Source organism: Astatotilapia calliptera, chromosome 6 (genome assembly GCF_900246225.1).
Source record: "Astatotilapia calliptera chromosome 6, fAstCal1.2, whole genome shotgun sequence".
Lineage (NCBI taxonomy): Eukaryota > Metazoa > Chordata > Actinopteri > Cichliformes > Cichlidae > Astatotilapia > Astatotilapia calliptera.
Window position 1 is genome coordinate 10,158,937 of NC_039307.1, and position 18,151 is coordinate 10,177,087.

Here is an 18,151-nt window from a genome sequence, read left to right on the forward strand (position 1 = left end):
GGAAGTTGTTGTTTGGCTATTGAAATTTTACAGGAAATCCTGAATGTTGTATAATCAAATGAGGAAAGAGCAAAGAAAAGGAAACTGGATCTCCAAAACTTTCTTTTTAATCGAGTGACGGCTGACTTACAGAGAAAATATAAAAACGTACATAACGGAGCACCAGAGGTTATAAACCGAGTCTGACAGAGCAATAATCTTTACACAAACCTTCATCACATCGGGGTTCGTACAGGCAGCAGAACACTGAGACGTGCTGATATAGTTGGGGTCCGAGTTTTTGCTGCAGAGGCATTCGTGCTTCTCTCCTAAGCCCCCATACCGATGCGATTCATTGAAACACACACTGTGACACTGTTCCCGTGTCAAGTTTCGGAACGTGGAGTAGGAGAAGATAACAAGTTCACTTCGTCCCAGTCCTCCACTGTTGCTATCCTCAAGGCACGCAGCATACAGACCTGAAGTGGACAACACAGGTTTAAATCTCACAGGCTTATCAGAGATATCAGAGCATGCTCTGCCTTTATCATAAATAAAGGCAAAGATTTTTTATCATGAATCTCCATAAAGTCTGCAAAATACTAGCGGTGGGGGAAGAAATTGATACTGTGATAATAATGTATCGATACAGGGACAGCAGAAATCGATATTTTGTTACAAAAAGGTTTTTGTGCTCTGACTTCAGAGCATGTTGATCCTTTTTCTGAATCCTGACATTCCTTCACTGTCCAAATGTGTTTAACTTTTTTTATGGCAGCAATAAATATGACAGTTTACTTATTTTAATTTAAGACATGTTTTATTTTAATTAAGTTTAAAACTTTTTTATTTAATGTAAAATTATATTTTGTTTTAATTTACTTTCAAATTCTTCAGTTGCTGAAGGGGCTGCATAGTTTTCATATTGCATAGTTCAGAATAGCTATAATTGTACCAGATGCATTCAGTTAAGTTGGACTAGACTGTAATACAAACCGTTCAGTTTGTCAACAATATAACTGACTGAAATGAGAGAAAGACTGAGTGCGAGACTTTGATATTAGATAAAATGAATATTGATAAAGTTTACCTTAATGTACAGAATCTGAATATTGCAAAATATTTAAAAAAAATTGCAATAATATCGTATCGTGTGTTAAGTATTGTGATAATATCGTATTGTGGGATGTATGGTGATTCCCACCTCTACAAAATACTACACAATAATGTTTGTTTTGTCTGAGGTAGAAAACCAAACGGACTAAGTATTTCACCTTTGTTGCATCTTCAGTTCATCGAGTTACTTTTCAAATATAAGTCCATGAACTATTTATTGTATGATGTATAAGCACTGAAAAGAGCAGGAAATGATTTCTGGTGAATTCTATAATGTGCACGTTTTCTTTTAACTTCACGAGATGATGAGTATATTTACCTGTATTTGTTTTCATATCACAGGTGGGCAGTCTGACATTGAGTAAAGGCTGATCTTGGAGGTCAAGGGGGTGGCTGCAGCGCAATTCATTTGAGCGTCGAACTTGCACCCCTTTTTGCTGGAGACAGCTGACAAATCGGAACAGCTTACAGTCACACTCAAAGGGGTTACTGCTTAGATCACTGGAGAAGAGACGGAGACAGACAAGGAGACCGAATCATTAACTGTTAAACATCTCAACAGTCACAAGGTTGAGCACCGTGGTTGCCACTGCTAAACTGTCATCATGCGGGGATGACACATTTATAAACCATTAAAGCTGCATTAATATGTGCATAACCAACAAGTAGCCTCTCTCTAATAAATTAAGAACTCTCTCATTTATATTTGTGTGTTTGTGTCTGTTGAAAGCCTTTCTCAACCTCATTGTTGAGAAACAACAAACCTACAGATGATATGCCATCTCCTTAAAAAGGCTAGCTCATAATGTGTATGAGTGGTGTGTGTGTATTCAGCAGCTCAAATCATAATTACTGCTAATTATTGCCTGATGTGAATGTCTTATGGACTCTGTAATTTAGGAATCATCAGCCATCTCTTTATCTTTTTTTAATCACAGCAAGTAACCAATAAAAGTGACATTTCAGTTTGATTATTTAACAACACTTAGCCACTGCTTTCCTTTTCAGTAAACATCATATTTTAAATCTCTTATATGACTTAATGCTAGTTTCAAAGACATATTTAACATAGTTACACCTATAAATTTACAGAGCCAATGCTGATATCAGATGTCGGCCCAGTAATAACGGGACAGCTTGAGCTCAGCTGTTCTTTAGTGTTGCTCTATTAGAGACAATTCTTGTATTCTATATTATATTTACGGATTTATATCCACATACTAGATTGTGGCGGAGGTGTGGTCCGGGGCGCGGCTGCAGGGGAGGAGTGGTGCAGTGAGCTCAACGGGGCGGTGCTGGTAAGAACAGCTGATGGCGATTTTGGACTGATGGTGGTTTTCCTTCCCTTTATATAGTGAGGCGGAGAGGAGTGGAGGGAAGGAAGCTGGGGAAACCGACCGCTGTCAAACGGTGTTCAGCTGTCATTCTGTGGACACTCACAATAAACGTGCATCTGATGTTAACGACGTGTGTGTGGGTGTATCTGTGCCTAGCGGGTGTCACAAGTGGTGCCGAAACCCAGGAGCCTGCCGGTGTGGGGATGTCCGACCCGCAGGCTGCGCCGCCCGCCCAGGCTTTGCAGTTTTTGGCGCAGATGCTGGCAGGGATGGCGAAAATGAACCACGACCATGCGGCGGCCCAGCGGGCTCACCTGGCTGCGCTGCAAGAGCAGACGGACCGGCAGACTCTGGTTCTGGAGCGGCTGGTTGGCGCCGCTGCCCCGGATGGGGGACGGGGACGACCCCCAGGTTTTTCTGGAGACTTTTCGTGCCACAGCGGAGGCCTGCCAGTGGCCGCAGGTGGAGTGGGCTCCGCGTTTGCTTCCTCTGCCGTCGGGGGAGGCTCGGACGGCGGCCCTGAGTCTGCCGCCGGCTTCGAGGGGCAGCTTCCAGGACGTGAGCCGGGCGGTGGTGGACCGGTTGGGACTCACCGCTGAAGATCATCGCCGGCGGTTCCGGGCCTGTCGGCTGGCCGTGGCAGATCGGCCGTTTGCTTGGGCCCGGAAGCTGCATGACGCGGCCGTACGCTGGCTGCAGCCGGGATCGTCAGAGGGTGAGACGCTGCTGGTGGGCAAAGTGGTGCTAGAGCAGTTCGTGGAGGGGCTGCCTGCAGAAACGGCGAGATGGGTCAGGTGCCACCGTCCCGCGAGTCTGGAGGTGGCGGTTACGTTGGCGGAGGACCACCTTGCCGCTAGAGCAGGGGAGCCCGGGGACAGCGGCCGGAGGCCGAACAGACAAGCCCCGGTGCCAGCACCGAGGCGCCGGATGCCTGCGCCAGGGCAGTCAGAGCGGACGCTGGCGTTGAGCCCCACTAATCCCTTTGCCGCATTTGTGCCTTCCCAGGGATCGGACCTAAGCAGTGCCGCACCGGAGCCACGGAGAGCAACACAGACGCCGGGGCAGGAGTGCTGGAAGTGCGGACAGCCGGGACACCTGAGAAGGGACTGTCCTCTGATGGAGGTGGGGCAGGTGTTCCGCGTTGCCGGTGCTCCAGCGCCCTCTCCCGGTCCGGGAGGGACATACAGCATTCCGGTAAGGACTCGAGGGGGTATACGCCATGCTTTGGTGGACACGGGCTGCACGCAGACCCTCGTGCACCAAAGCTTGGTTCGCCCCGGGGCATTGCTGGAGGCAGAATGGGTGGAGGTGTGTGCATGGTGATGTTCACAGGTATCCCATAGTGCCGCTGTTATTAAAGTATAAGGGCAAAACGCATAGAGTAACGGCTGCGGTTAGCCCGCGCCTGTCGCATCCCCTAATTCTGGGTACGAATTGGCCGGGGTTTCATCATCTGTTGGGACAGTACGCGGGGGTGCGATCATGACGGCCAGTAGCATGTAGTGTCTGCGCGGCGCTCAGTGGTGACGCGGGGTCGTCCGACTCTGGGGAGGGGGAGACGGCGGGTCCTTCACAGGAAGCCCCGCTGGCTCCGGAAGTTCCCCCCACGGGTGATTTCCCACTGGAGCAGTCTCGTGACGACACCCTACGCTCAGCCTTTGACCAAGTGATTGAGATTGATGGTCACGTGGTGCGCCCTGAAGCCATGCGGACCTACCCACACTTCATGTTAACGAAAGATAGGTTATATCGAGTGAGTCGTGACGCTCGCACGGAGGTGACACACACCCAGCTGTTGGTGCCGCAGGGCCGCCGGGAAACGATTTTCCAGGCGGCTCATTATAACCCCATGGCAGGGCATATGGGATACGAAAAAACTCTGGAGCGAATAACGGCCCGATTTTATTGGCCGGGCGTCCGAGCGGATATGCGCCGCTGGTGCTGGTCTGCTGAGTCCAGGGAGAAAACGGCCTTCTCCACTCCGTACGGTTTGTACCAATTCGTTACGCTTCCGTTCGGCTTGTTCGGGGCCCCTGCCACCTTCCAGCGTCTCATGGACCGGGTGCTGCGCCCGCATGCTGCGTATGCTGCTGCCTACTTGGATGACGTGATCATCCACAGCGACACCTGGGCGGAGCATGTGCAGCGGGTGGCCGCGGTCCTGGGGTCCCTGAGGGAGGCGAGGCTCACGGCCAATCCGAAGAAGTGTGCAGTTGGACGGAGGGGGGTGCAGTATCTGGGGTACCACTTGGGGGGCGAGCAGGTGCGTCCACAGGTGGAGAAGACGGCGGCTATCGCATCCTGCCCGCGCCCTAAGACCAAAAAGGAGGTGAGACGGTTTTTGGGGCTGGCGGGTTACTATCGCCGGTTCGTGCCGGGGTTTGCGCAGCTGACCAGCCCCTTAACCGATCTTACCCGGAAGGGTGCTCCAGATCTGGTCCAGTGGACGGGGCCGTGCCAGGCGGCGTTTATTAAGGTGAAAAAGGCTCTCTGTGGGGAGCCGCTGCTTCACACTCCTGACTTTTCCCTCCCTTTTGTTCTGCAGACTGACGCCTCGAACAGAGGGCTGGGGGCCGTTTTGTCCCAGCAGGTGAGGGGGGCCGACCGTCCCGTTCTTTACATCAGCCGGAAGCTGGCGGAGCGCGAAAGACGGTACAGCACCGTGGAGAAGGAGTGCTTGGCTATCCGGTGGGCGGTCGACTCCCTTCGCTATTACCTCCTGGGGCGCTCATTCACCCTCTGCTCGGACCACGCCCCGCTACAGTGGCTTCACCGCATGAAGGATGCCAACGCCCGGATCACTCGGTGGTATCTGGCTTTGCAGCCTTTTAAGTTCAAGGTGGTCCATAGGCCGGGGGCACAGATGGCGGTGGCCGATTTCCTCTCTCGCTCGCGGGGGGGGGGGGGGGAGTAGGTTCGGCCGGTGGGCTTCCCGGCCTCAGTCGGGCGGCGGAGGTGTGGTCCGGGGCGCGGCTGCAGGGGAGGAGTGGTGCAGTGAGCTCAACGGGGCGGTGCTGGTAAGAACAGCTGATGGCGATTTTGGACTGATGGTGGTTTTCCTTCCCTTTATATAGTGAGGCGGAGAGGAGCGGAGGGAAGGAAGCTGGGGAAACCGACCGCTGTCAAACGGTGTTCAGCTGTCATTCTGTGGACACTCACAATAAACGTGCATCTGATGTTAACGACGTGTGTGTGGGTGTATCTGTGCCTAGCGGGTGTCACAAAGATATTACTACATGTGAGCATGTGCAGGCAGAACCATACATTTTGTATTCTGTTTGTTTTTTGTGAACTATTTTATGATTTCATTGAGATTTAACAGAAAATAGCGCTCAAGTGGGCAATGACCCCACAGGTAGAATTATAAGAGATAAACTTGAACTGTTATTATCGTTATAATAGATTTTATAATAATTATTCATATATATTTATTTTGTTTGCATTTATTTTATACACTGTGTATAAGTAAGGGGGATTTAGAGTAACACATGTAATTATGACATATTTGCAGGAGCTGGATGGTAACAGGTAAACTTTCTCTACCTAAAGAGACACTCTGTCTTTGTGAGGGAGACAAAGCGTAACTGTAACTGTGTAACTGTAACTGTGTAACTGTTACTGTGTAACTGTGCTCCTTTAAGCCACTACAATGAGCATAATAAAAGGATCATGAAATGCATGCTTAATGGTATTCAATCTGTGTTTTTATGCTTCAGTTTCTACAGAATAAGGGTATTTTTTAAAGACACGTGAGAAAGGGAAATGATGAAGAAGAATAAAAATAACAATACTGGCAATGACAGAAAAGAAGAAAAAAAAACACAGAAGAGACAAAAAAGAGAAGGAACTGAAAAGATGGCGCAAAAATGACTGCAGGAAAAGAAGAGAAGGCAGAAAGAGAAGGTTATGTAACATGTGCCTCTCATTTAGATTAGCCTGTTATTGATTAGTCTATTTACAAAGACTCTGCACAAGAAGAAAACTTTTCTTTTAATGTGTTGTGTTTAATATGTTGAAGTTTAATTACTAATGTAATCAAAACCTTCCATCCAGCTTTGGTTCATGTACTGTGTATGTGTCCCCTGAACGGGGGACACCTGCTTATTTCATAATGTGCCATCAGGTATGAGAGACAAATATTCACAGACATAAAGCTTACAGTATACAGTAAGTGCAATTACTTACATCTGAGTTAGATTACATAGGTCGTCACATATCCTTTCTTCAATGGTGGTGATTTGGTTGTTGCTCAAATCACTGATGGAAACAAAGAGACAAATCAAATGTCAATATCTTAAAACAAGAAAAAAACAAAACAGAAAAGACTTTTTCCTTCACGTTTTCACTAATGTATACCAATTACTATCATTTTGGCAAGATTTATGTGACTAAAAATCCAACAAAAAGGTCATATAATGAATGAGTTTGCAAACCCCGTTTCTCCTACATTGTTAGATTAAATTAGTTAAAGAAATTAATAACTAAAAGTGCTGAACACTGACTTTTGCTATTTTACTTTGTCTCATTTCCATCTGTCTGTATGGAAATGCGCTCTTCCTCCTCTTCATCTCTCTCCCTTCTTCTCGTTTCCTTCTCTACTCCTTTTCGCTCCCTCCCTCCCTACTCTATCCAGAAGGCTACATAATGGAGCCGTTGTGTGGTGGTTTTGGAAGGAACTGATGGAAACCATCAGTCCTCTCTCATCATACACACATACACACAAACATGTGCTTAAACGCCCATTCAATGGGTGGAAGAAGTAAGGTAATGGATGGAGGAAGGGGGAGACCGACAGATGGAGAGAGGGAGGTAGTGGGAGCCTGGAGCAGTAAGCTGTAATTGAAGTTAATCGTCCTGTGATTACTGTGTGTGTGTGTGTGTGTGTGTGTGTGTGTGTGTGTGTGTGTGTGTGTGTGTGTGTGTGTGCGCGCGCTGTATACACTTCTTTTGGTGAACTTGCTCTCGTTTACCTTACTCCTGGGATTTCTGCCTACTTTAATCCAGACTAAACCAAGCTTTTGTCTTTACTGCTCTCTTTTCATCTTCCTCATATTTCTCTCTTCATAACATTGGTCAATATCTTTCCTGGACTTTCTACTCACAGGACTGACAGCAGGCCGCAGCAGAACAGTCCTCCGGGGAGAACATTGATCCTGTTCCCTTGAAGATGTCTGAAACATTGACATTTATTTAGCCTGATAAATGATAACATGTATCAGAGATGCAGTTAAATAAAAAGATAAATTAGATTTAAGTTGAATTACACAAACACACAATCACATAATGCAGTGTTTACTTACAGTTCTTGGAGGCCAGTGAGATGATGTAGCAGACTGGTATCAAGGGAGGAGATGTGGTTCTTGGACAGATCTCTGTGGGAACAAATATATCCATATTTAAAATGGGGGCAAGCTGACTAAATGCACACGCCTACACACAGAACTATTTACAATGCAATGTGATTGCTCAAGGACTTGGAAATGAAATGCAATAATATAAAAGGAAAGGAATAGGAAATGCTTAGGTCATACATACACTGATGGAGATAAATACAACCAGAAACAATTGGAGGTACTAAAGAATAACACAAGATGCTCCAGAACACAGGTTCTTTAGAGGATAAACCTTGGGTTTTTGTCATAGCTTAAGCTAGAAAACTACTTGGATATATTTAGAAACGATCAGAAAGAAGAAAAACGCCTTCGCTGTGCATGCGGCCAGGCTTATCTAGAGGTAGAGACCGAGTCCAGTATGAAGAATTGAAACTGTCAAAGAAAAATGAGTAAAGAAGAAGATTAAATATGAAAACTGGTTAATAAAATATGGATATTTAATAGGAAAACAAATAAATAAAGGAATTAACGGAAAAAGGAAAATAAAGGCCAAAATATTTATGTCACATTTTATAGATTAATTCATTCCTACATGTATTTTATATTATATCTGCTGCATAAAAGGGTTAATTTCTAAGTGACTGAGTAATCGGTTACTTTCAGTAAATGATGACTCAAATCCACAGTCCAGCTAACCTCATTCGCTCTGCAGTAAGCCACCACACAATGGGTGACCTATGATTGGCTCCTACCATTATGTTTTACGTACGAGTAGGAGGAGTCTGCACACCAAACTGTGTCTCAGCTAGCACACAGGCCAGATGTCCTCCTTGACTTGATCTATAAAACGGGTGGGCATACCTACCACCAACACAAACGCAACAGAATAATTCTTGATGCAAAGCAAAAAAGCCAATCTTAAACGGTGAAGTCTGCCTAATGCCAGTATATTTTTTTTCTCTGTGGCCTCATTATCTAATCAGCAACTAATGACTCAAAATCATAAATGCTTTATCAGACTATTGCTTAATCTAAGGTGACGCCTCCTCCCACTGGCAAATGTTTTCCCCTTTTTTAAAGACAAATCCTCCCTCAGGCCTTGTCATCACTTCTCATCGAAGTCGTCATTCAAAATATTTCAATGGCTCAATGGTCTCGCTGAGCCCCTAAAATAATATCTGCCAAATCTCCCCGCTTGCCTTACAAATGGTGTTCTTTTCTAATTCCATGTACTTATTTTGTAACACTGGTGTCCGGACAGAAGCCCAGATGCCAAAGATGTTGACATCAGCGTGGTCAACTTATTTGACTTCAGAAAGCATGATCAATAAAATAAGCATGTGTGCAATGACTGGAGGGCCTCTTTAAACCCAAGTCAAGGCCCAAATCATGCCTTGGGGGGAAAAGGGGTTTTGAATTATCAAACAATATATGAAAAGTGATCTGGTTTTAGGCCTTCTGCAAGAATGAGAACATGCTTATTGATGTGAGACTGTTAGATCTACTATACACAACTGTGAAAGACGTAACCTAAAATATTTGTTTATTTTTTCTTATTTAACACTGATTCTCTAAAATCCTAAGCATGATTTATTGATTAAACTGCAATGATAATAGTTCAAATTCACATTTACTATACATTAAATACACACTGCTAGCAATACATTCTATAACTAAATCCTTGCATGCCACACTCTCTATACTGGAGCTCAAATTAGTGAGAAACCATCAGATAAATTACTAAGGAAATGAGAAAATTGGGTTGGATAAGCAGTGGAGATGGGCTCAGTGAATGGCTTCAGTCCCCTTTGCATTCCTTCAAAGCAAAGCCACAGCTGCACGTGAGAACAGCGAGACAATCGGGAGACAAAAAGACCAAGGAGCAGGAGACAAAAAGCCAGAGGCTGTAAGGGAACAGAAAGCCCTGTAGCCTATAGGGATAAAAGAAGAAGGTGCTGGACTGCAGGAAAGCTGTAAATTAAAACTCATGAGGTTCAATCAGGGTGCTGATCGATATTTCTATTCCCAGCTGCTACGAATTCAGCAAATACAAATAAAAAACAAGACGATCTTCCGCAAGGGAAATCTGAATTGATATGTGCGGGACTGCGCTCCACTCTCTCACACTCTTTTCTGCGTGTGTGTGTGTGTGTGTGTGTGTGTGTGTGTGTGTGTGTGTGTGTGTGTGTGTGTGTGTGTGTGTGTGTGAACAGACCAGGACGCCGTTCCCAAAAGGAAACATCTGTACATTCCAGACAAGCTGTGTAAGAAAGATGGAGACAGAGAGAGAGAGAGAGAGAGAGAGAGCACTCTCCTCTGCTAAACCCATCAGAGGATGAACAGGACAGCAGAAATAAGCTCCGCCCACTAGCTGATCATTCACACATTAGACGGACGCTTCACCTTATGTAACGTGGTCGACATCCATGCCACAGCAGGAATGTGTGTGTAAAAATTTGCGTGTACGACATCTGAAAACTGTCTTTCACACCTTACGGGTAAGACCGCACAGACAAGAGCAGGTTAAATAGAGACCGTCTGTATGTGTGCTTAACATGACCATATAATGTGACCTTCAGCATGTCTATTAGCAACAGACTCCCGTTCTCAGCTACCTCTGGACACACATGGTTTTACTTACACATACGCAAACACACACATACACTTTAGGTATAGGCCTGTGCACAAGTGCACACACACACACACACACACAGCACACATATGGTTCTGTTTTACTGACGGTGTGGCCAGTGATCTAACAACTCCTTATAAGGCCTGTCTGGTGCCACTTATTCTGAGTTGGAGGATGAGAGCGCACACAAAAACACACACACACACACACACACACACACAGCCCTCATTGACTACACTGTGCTTGGGCAGAGGGAATGACACATGAGGAGTGGGCATGTGCTCTGCAGACAATATGAATACAAGAAAGGAAAGATCTGAAGTGAAACAGAAAGGGATGGTTTTCTTTTTCTACTAAAGAAAACTGAAATCTGTTTGAATCTGTCTTTGTTCCATCTGTGGAGAATTGAGAACAAAAAAAAAAAAAAGTCTTTAAAGCATAGTGATAAAAACTGGGTTTAAGTCAGATCATAGACAAACTGGTTTCTGCAGGCTTGTGGTGGTAATGTGGTCCAAGTCACTATGATTGAAGGCCAACGCTCCACTAACCCACTAAACACAGACTCCTCTGTGGTTGCTTTCATCTCACCTCAGCCTCCCTTTCCTCTGCTGCCCCCCCCCCCCCCCCCGATTTCTCCCCCCTTTTTGGTTCTGCTTCTTTGTTTATTCCTGAAGTCTGCACGAGTCAGATGAGAAGGGGAGCAGGACAAAAGCTGAGAAAGCAGTAAAAAACGATGGAGCTGGAGAAAAGGACAGGTGTGAAGTGGAAGCCAAGGGGAAGTTGGAGGTAGTAGCAGTGAGTGACACGGGCCAGGTGTGGAGAACAATCACCCCACTGTGGGCTGCTTCGTTTGAGAGCTGCCAGCCAGAACCTCATGCCTGCGACAAGGGGTGAGGAGGTGGGGGAGATCGGAGTAGTCGGGTACTTTCCCTACTGCAAGAAAAAAGGGAGCACGAAATTAACAGGAAAATGGGGCTGAAGACGTTTGGTCTAAAAAGCCTGACTTTCTACTTCACAGACTGGCTCGCCTTTCCTCTTTAGAACATTCTGTCCATTTTTCCAGCTGCTGCTGCCTGGGTTGTCTGGTGTCCAGCTGGCAAGTTAAGGGCAGCTGTGTGCAGCAGTTTAACACTCTTATTGAAAGAATGATACACTGACATACAAACAAACTCTTTGACATACTACCAATCCATGCAGGAAAAACAAAACTAATTGTTCTTTTCCTGGTAAATGAAAGTGAGTCAGTGCCACATATTACAAGTCATTAAATATGGGTTTAAAACAAAAATGGGTCTCTCAAGCATCTAATACAACTGTGGTGAGACAATAAAAAGGGAAAAAAACAAAACAATCAATGCTTCCAGTGAACCACTGAAAATTATGCATCATCTTGCAAAAAGCTGAAAAACCTCTGTCTGTGAGTCTGACTGTTCTTTGTCTGTCTCTACAACCATTCATCCGGTCCACTTCAAGTTTGGCAGGTGTACTGCTGTGTGCAAGTGCAGTACTCAATTTGATGAGCTGTTCTCTTACTGTGGCTAAAAGTTGCTCTCTACCACTACTGACTGCTCCACTCTGTGTGTTGGCTGTTTGTTGTTTGTTTAGCTGTCTTTGTATACTAATTTTTTTAACGTCTGTGAGAAATACCCTAGCTTAATCCTAACTTTAGACATAAACCTAACTAACCCGTAACTCTCAAACTGTTCCTTGAAAACATAATTGCAACATTTCATTAACCTGATGGTTAAAACTCAGATGATTCTAAACATCATCTGAGTTAGCTGGACATCTCATATTTATTACTGCATTGTGTGCCATGTCGGTCCAGTTGGTATACTTATTCTCACTGAGAAAAGCTAAGAAATTGTGGTGGTTGATGTTATTTATGAGATAAATATTGACTTTTAGCACGTTACAAGGTGGTTGCTAGGCAACCACATTTTAACTTTTGTGGATATAAATCAATACACATAAATGAAAGAATCCTTTTATAAGGAGTGGGTGCTAAACAGATAATTTTAGGGTCTTACAAGGTTTGCCTGACAAAAAGTGACAGCATCATAACATATCATGCATAATTCAATTTTTTGAAATTGAATTATGCATGATATTAGGGGTTATTGTAGTAACTCAAAAATGATACACTGTTTTTAAATGGTGTTATAGGTGCAAAAAATTCTAGGTAACCACAGGTGGTTGCTACGCAACAGAGTACATTGTATGATCTGATATAGATAAGAACCTTCAGGGACATAAGATCTACCGGTGTACCAAGCTTGGTTGCTCAACTTAATAATAATAATAATAATAATAATAATGTATAGCTTATTGATCCCCGTGGGGAAATTCTTCTCTGCATTTAACCAATTCACTCAGTAAAGTGAACTTCTGATGGTCTGAGATGAGTTCCTGGACAAAGAAACAAACAAAGCACAGACAGAGATTTTGCGTGTTATAGTACATTTTTTTCTTAGATTTCCAGTAACAACCAAAATTTCCATCTTCTGCATGTTGTAGGCACAATCAAACATATATTTATCAAGTGTATCCTTAGAGCGGTCCTCTTCAAAACGGTAACTTTTACAGCTGCCTTAATGTCATGTGTTTGGGGGGGGACATCTTTGAATTGTTGCTAACAAAGAATACCGAGTTACAATCCAAAACAGGCCTCTGCATCAGTTGATTTTTAAATACAAAATCTTACAAGATATTTGGAGATGATTGTGCTTTGAAACCCAGTCGGTAAAGATCTCGGAAAACTTTGCAACAAATGCAAACAAATACTTCTTCTACTACTTCTCATCCTGTTATATTTCCATAAACCAGCCACACAACACAGTCATTTTGAACAAATGCTTCTGCCAAATAAAGATGTGTGACAAGTGTGATTAATCGAGTAATCATGAGCAATTATTTCTCCATCATCAACGTCAGCCTCGATCATATTAAGATATTAATCTCATATTTATCCATATTTAGTGATGCAGTGAAATAGTTTTTCAAATGCAGCACCACGCAACATCAATTCATCATTTCTAATAACTGGTCCCAACAATTAGACATAAAAGCATACGAACTTCTGCTTGTCCTTTACTCTAAGAAACGTGTGGTGTCTGTTATATAAGCTGCGATGCTGAAAATGTTTTGTTGCTGACCTATAAGGCATTTTTCCATGCATATTTTCAGATGGTGGATTTTTTTATACAATTCTACTAAAGTTGAATTTGTAGCATTAAAGTGAAGAAGATGTGTGACTCATAAACAAATCCATGAAACCTCCAAAACGATTCACAAACTGCGCCAGTGCACACTGGAGGTGACAAATCTCAATCTTTAGTGTTATATGTACCTAAGCAGAGCATTTACTTGACCACAATCTACGTGTTTTCAGTTATATTCTTGTCTGCAAATGAAACAAACACATGTGCTGGTTTGTTGTAACTGTGCCAAGTAAAGGTAACCCACAGACTGTATATAAAAGATGGATGCAGCCGCTATCATGTCACAGACTGGTTAATGAATTTGCATTTTTAAGACACGAGCTGAACGTGTTGTCTGTTATCTTGGTGTTTTGAAACTGATGATGAGTGAGGGGTTGATTTGACTAAAAAGGAACACTGTATGCTGACATCAGCCCACAACTTGCCAATCACAAGGTATATTGACCCTGCTTTATCATTCCTCTTGACTCTAATAGGGACCATAATTCATAAATTAAACATCCTACTGTATTTAATGAGACATGAGAATACTAAAACCACGCATACTCATCAGAAAAGTGTTAAGTGAGGTCACAGAGTAGAGGAAATCAGACTTCTTATTGTGATCAGAGTAGTCACCTACTTCTGGCTATTACAAAACATTTAGGCACTTCCATAATGGTTTCATTTTTCAGACCCGGAAGCTAAATTCATGTCTTATATACAATCTCTAATTAATCTAAAACAGGGGAATCAGATTTTTCTTGTTCCATAATAAAACTTTCCCTACCTAGTTGCAGTTTTGAGGCATCATGCAGGTTGCATTTAGATTTTGGTCATATGTCTGAGTGTACATATTTCAAGCACTGGGCTTAGTTCTCATGTATTGATAGCCTAAGGCTGGAGTCGGTAACCTGCGGCTCTTTAGTCCTTATAGTGCGGCTCCGCGTGGTTTGGGAAAATAAATTAGAAGTATTTAGCTTAAGTGTATTTTATTTATGTTAGTTATTTTTTTAACTTGTAGTTCTAAATTGGAAGATTGTTGTGACATTGTAATATAAAAATAAAATTATATTTTATTATTTTTTTCATCGCTCAAAATAAGCGTCACACTCGCGGAAGCCGCTGTACCCGCCGAAACGCCGTGCATTTATCGAGATTTTCAACCCCAGGTAGGCCAATTATGGATCTTTGGATCCACACTGTCAGCAGCTCCACCGTGAACTATGTTAAAAACAAACACCGCTCACACCTCACAGATGGCAGCTTACAGTCCTGCATAAAGATGAAAGTACAGCCCCATTGTAAACATATCACGGCAGACCCGACGATGTTTCCGTGAACATACTTTTCAGTAGGGCTGCACGATTTTGCATAAAATGAGAATCCCGATTTTTTTGGCTTAGAATTGAGATCACGATTCTCTCACGATTTTCTTTTCCAGTATAAATATTTATTGCACTTATTAACTGCACATCAACTTCGTAACAGTTGAGACTGAACATAAAAACAATAAATAAACATAAAAACAACAAATGTCTCACGTTTTGTCGTTGCCGCAAAATGTTGTACTGCTTGAAATTCCGTCTCCACCGTTGCACGACACTGCGTGTATAGAGCAGGTAGTGCAACAATAGAAAAATAGTTGCGGGACGGCACTGTGTAGCGTTTGTCTAGGGTGTTGATCATTTTCCTAAATCCCTCGTTTTGCACAGTGTTGATGGGAGCCATATCTTTGGTCAGGTGATAAGTGATAGCCTCCGTAATTTCTTTGTGCCTGCGGGAGTTCGACGTGTATAAGGAAGCGCTGTATAAGGTTCCCGTTATTGATGTTTGGGTGGTTGACCGGGACGGATTTTCTCCTGTCACTTTCTCGTCATCCCTGACGTGCTCTCCGTTGTTTTTTCCCTGCTAATTTTAGCATCACACGGCACAGCTCCTGTATCACGTGGTATAAGGCTCTTTTTTTTAGCAGCATAGTGCTTTTTTTTCCCAATTATTTTTTAAAAGCTCCAAAAGCCCAAAGGCGATATAAGGGTGGCGGCTCACAACAGTTTTTGTTTGCTGGATCATTTTAGTTCAGCTGGGTGTCTTTCCTTTTGTTATATTTCTTTAAGAGTTCAAAATGTGTTAATTACATAAATAAAATGTGATTTTCTCTGTAGCACTTCATGGATTTCATAAGAAACACATGGGAGTGTACATGGAGTTGTAGAGACCAGCATTTTTGTTTAATTTATCTTGTTTGTAAAATCTGGAAGCACCACATAAACTGATGCAACAAGTGAAAAGGGAATGGTAGGAACAAAAGAGAACACAAAAAATGAAGTCTGTCACCTCCAAAACCATAGAGACAAGCAGAGCTTCAGCAGCCCTGACAACAGAGGCTGGCTGCCAGCACAATCTGTGGTGAAGATGATGACTACTTCAGCTGAGTCCTCCACACCATCATCTGGCAGCCCTTCATCTTTTATCTTCTGATTGGTCTCTGTTACTGTGCTCTCTGCTTGTTGAATCAGTTTCAGGTTCATTGGCATGAAATCAACAGAGTGCTCAACACTGTGCTCACAAATGACACAATGCTTTTGGTTTATTTTCTTTTTCTTATGTCTCTGTTTTAGTTTCATTTTCCTTCAGTAATTTTGATGAGGTTGCATTGAAAAATAAAAAAAACAACTCAAAGGACAACTCATATTTCTTAACTAAAAAATGCAAATTGGCTTGTTATGAATTTTAATCATGTCCTTGGATTGAATGTAAATGAACCACTGTGCTGATTAGCATTTCATTACAGTTCTGGCAGGTTTGTAATCCCAAGTTTAGAGGCCAACAATTCATTTTTCAATTTTCAGCCTCATAGGCCCTTATTAACATTTAGCCCATGGATTACAGCGTGTTATTCTGGGATGTCTTGAAGTCTTTGACTCTCTGCAGCATAGGCTACACAAACAGGATGTGTTTCTGCAATTCTCTCATAAACACACAAAGACATGCACAAGCAGCGATCATTATGCACGAGCTACACACGTAAACACTCGCGTTTTGGCTGTTTATATCTAAAAGCGGGGAACAAAATCCAATTATTGCAGTCTTTTTTTTAATGGGGTAACAGGAGGGAGAAAAGTCTGCTTTTTAACTGGGGTAAAAGATAAATGTTTCCTATGTGATCAACACCTGCTTTTTTCACTCTAGAAATGTAACTCAAAAAAGCACCTAGTTTATAAATTAAAGATATAATCTATACACGTACCCCTTTAGTCATTTTATATTCATTTTCCATCCTTCAATTTTCACATTAAAATTCAATGCAGATGTTACTATATTGCTGAGGTAGAGTGTGCTTCTCTTAAAGAATACATGAGTCAGTCTTTGTAAGTGAAAGGTTGTGCCAAAGTGAATCCATCCATCTCCTCTGATTGGAAAAATAGTGAATGAATCCCTAATGTAAAAAAAAAAAAAAAAAAAAAAAAAAAAAAAAAATGAAGCATGACTTCATAAGACATTATGACATTATGCATTAGCCATACCATGAGCATACAGCATGTTATGATAAATTACTTTAATTAAGAAGTCATGCTTTGATTATCAAGGGTATTCTAGTGAATTTGAACACTTAATGCATTTTTTGCCCTTTCCCCCAGTAATCTCTAACATGCAGTCTCTGTTCTGTGTGCAATTGTTGCTGAGAGTAGCTAGGTGTGTGTCTTTTGTGCAGCAAGACATTTTCATTTTTCTGCATTTTACACATCTTGAATGCCCCTGCTGATTTGATAAGTATTAATTGATTGGTATTAATTATGCTGCAAATCAAAAATAAATAACACTTGTTCTACATGAACACTGTCCTCTGTCCATCTGTACAAATCAAAAGTGCATTTATTTCTGCATTTCCTGAGACAGTCAAAGCTACACAAGTCTTAACTTATATATATATATATAAGTTAGGACCGTTACCTTCACCCTATATATATATATATATATATATATATATATATATATATATATATATATATATATTAGGGGTGCAACGATACACAAAATTCACGGTTCGGTTCGGTTCGATACTTTGGTGTCACGGTTCGATATTTTTTCGATACAAAAAAATGTTCATGCATTTTTAATTTGTCATTTATTAAAATTATAAATATATATTTTAACTCAAAAGTACAGTTTTTAAATTTAACCCTAACCCTTGTGCGTGTTTTTTATTTTGACAGCGAATGCGCACCTGCGGACCACTTATGTGCAGCCCTGGTTATTTAGCTCATCATATTGCAGCCACAGAAATTCTTTTGTCCATGAAACCATGAAGCTGCACTTTCTTTTTGCCTTATAGTCTGATTTGTCATAACTTCTCCGTTTTGTGGTAAGCTTTTCTTTGGCTGTCACTTCTTCACCCTGACCTGTCTTATTTGGCTCAGCAGAACTGAAATGCTTTTACACACTCACTCACATAAGCTCAGCGATTCTCTGCGCGATCAACCTCTCACATGTTTAAGCTTGCTGCGGGAGATTTCACTTGTCATGTTTGCATAGTAAGCTAACGATTAATAA

The 18,151-nt window shown here is 42.5% G+C and overlaps 1 protein-coding gene across 2 annotated transcripts in view; it reads right to left on the reverse strand.

Annotated features, from left to right (window-relative positions):
* The window catches only part of pkd1a (polycystic kidney disease 1a), an 84,641-nt gene that overhangs the window by 55,228 nt on the left and 11,262 nt on the right, over nucleotides 1-18,151 (reverse strand). For both annotated transcript variants that reach the window (XM_026170195.1, XM_026170194.1), the window contains exons 2-6: nucleotides 7,733-7,804; nucleotides 7,535-7,603; nucleotides 6,618-6,689; nucleotides 1,415-1,596; nucleotides 211-458 (exon numbers count right to left, since the gene is read on the reverse strand). In XM_026170195.1, coding sequence (XP_026025980.1) covers nucleotides 211-458; nucleotides 1,415-1,596; nucleotides 6,618-6,689; nucleotides 7,535-7,603; nucleotides 7,733-7,804 — 643 coding nt within the window. The remainder of the gene's footprint in view (nucleotides 1-210; nucleotides 459-1,414; nucleotides 1,597-6,617; nucleotides 6,690-7,534; nucleotides 7,604-7,732; nucleotides 7,805-18,151) is intronic.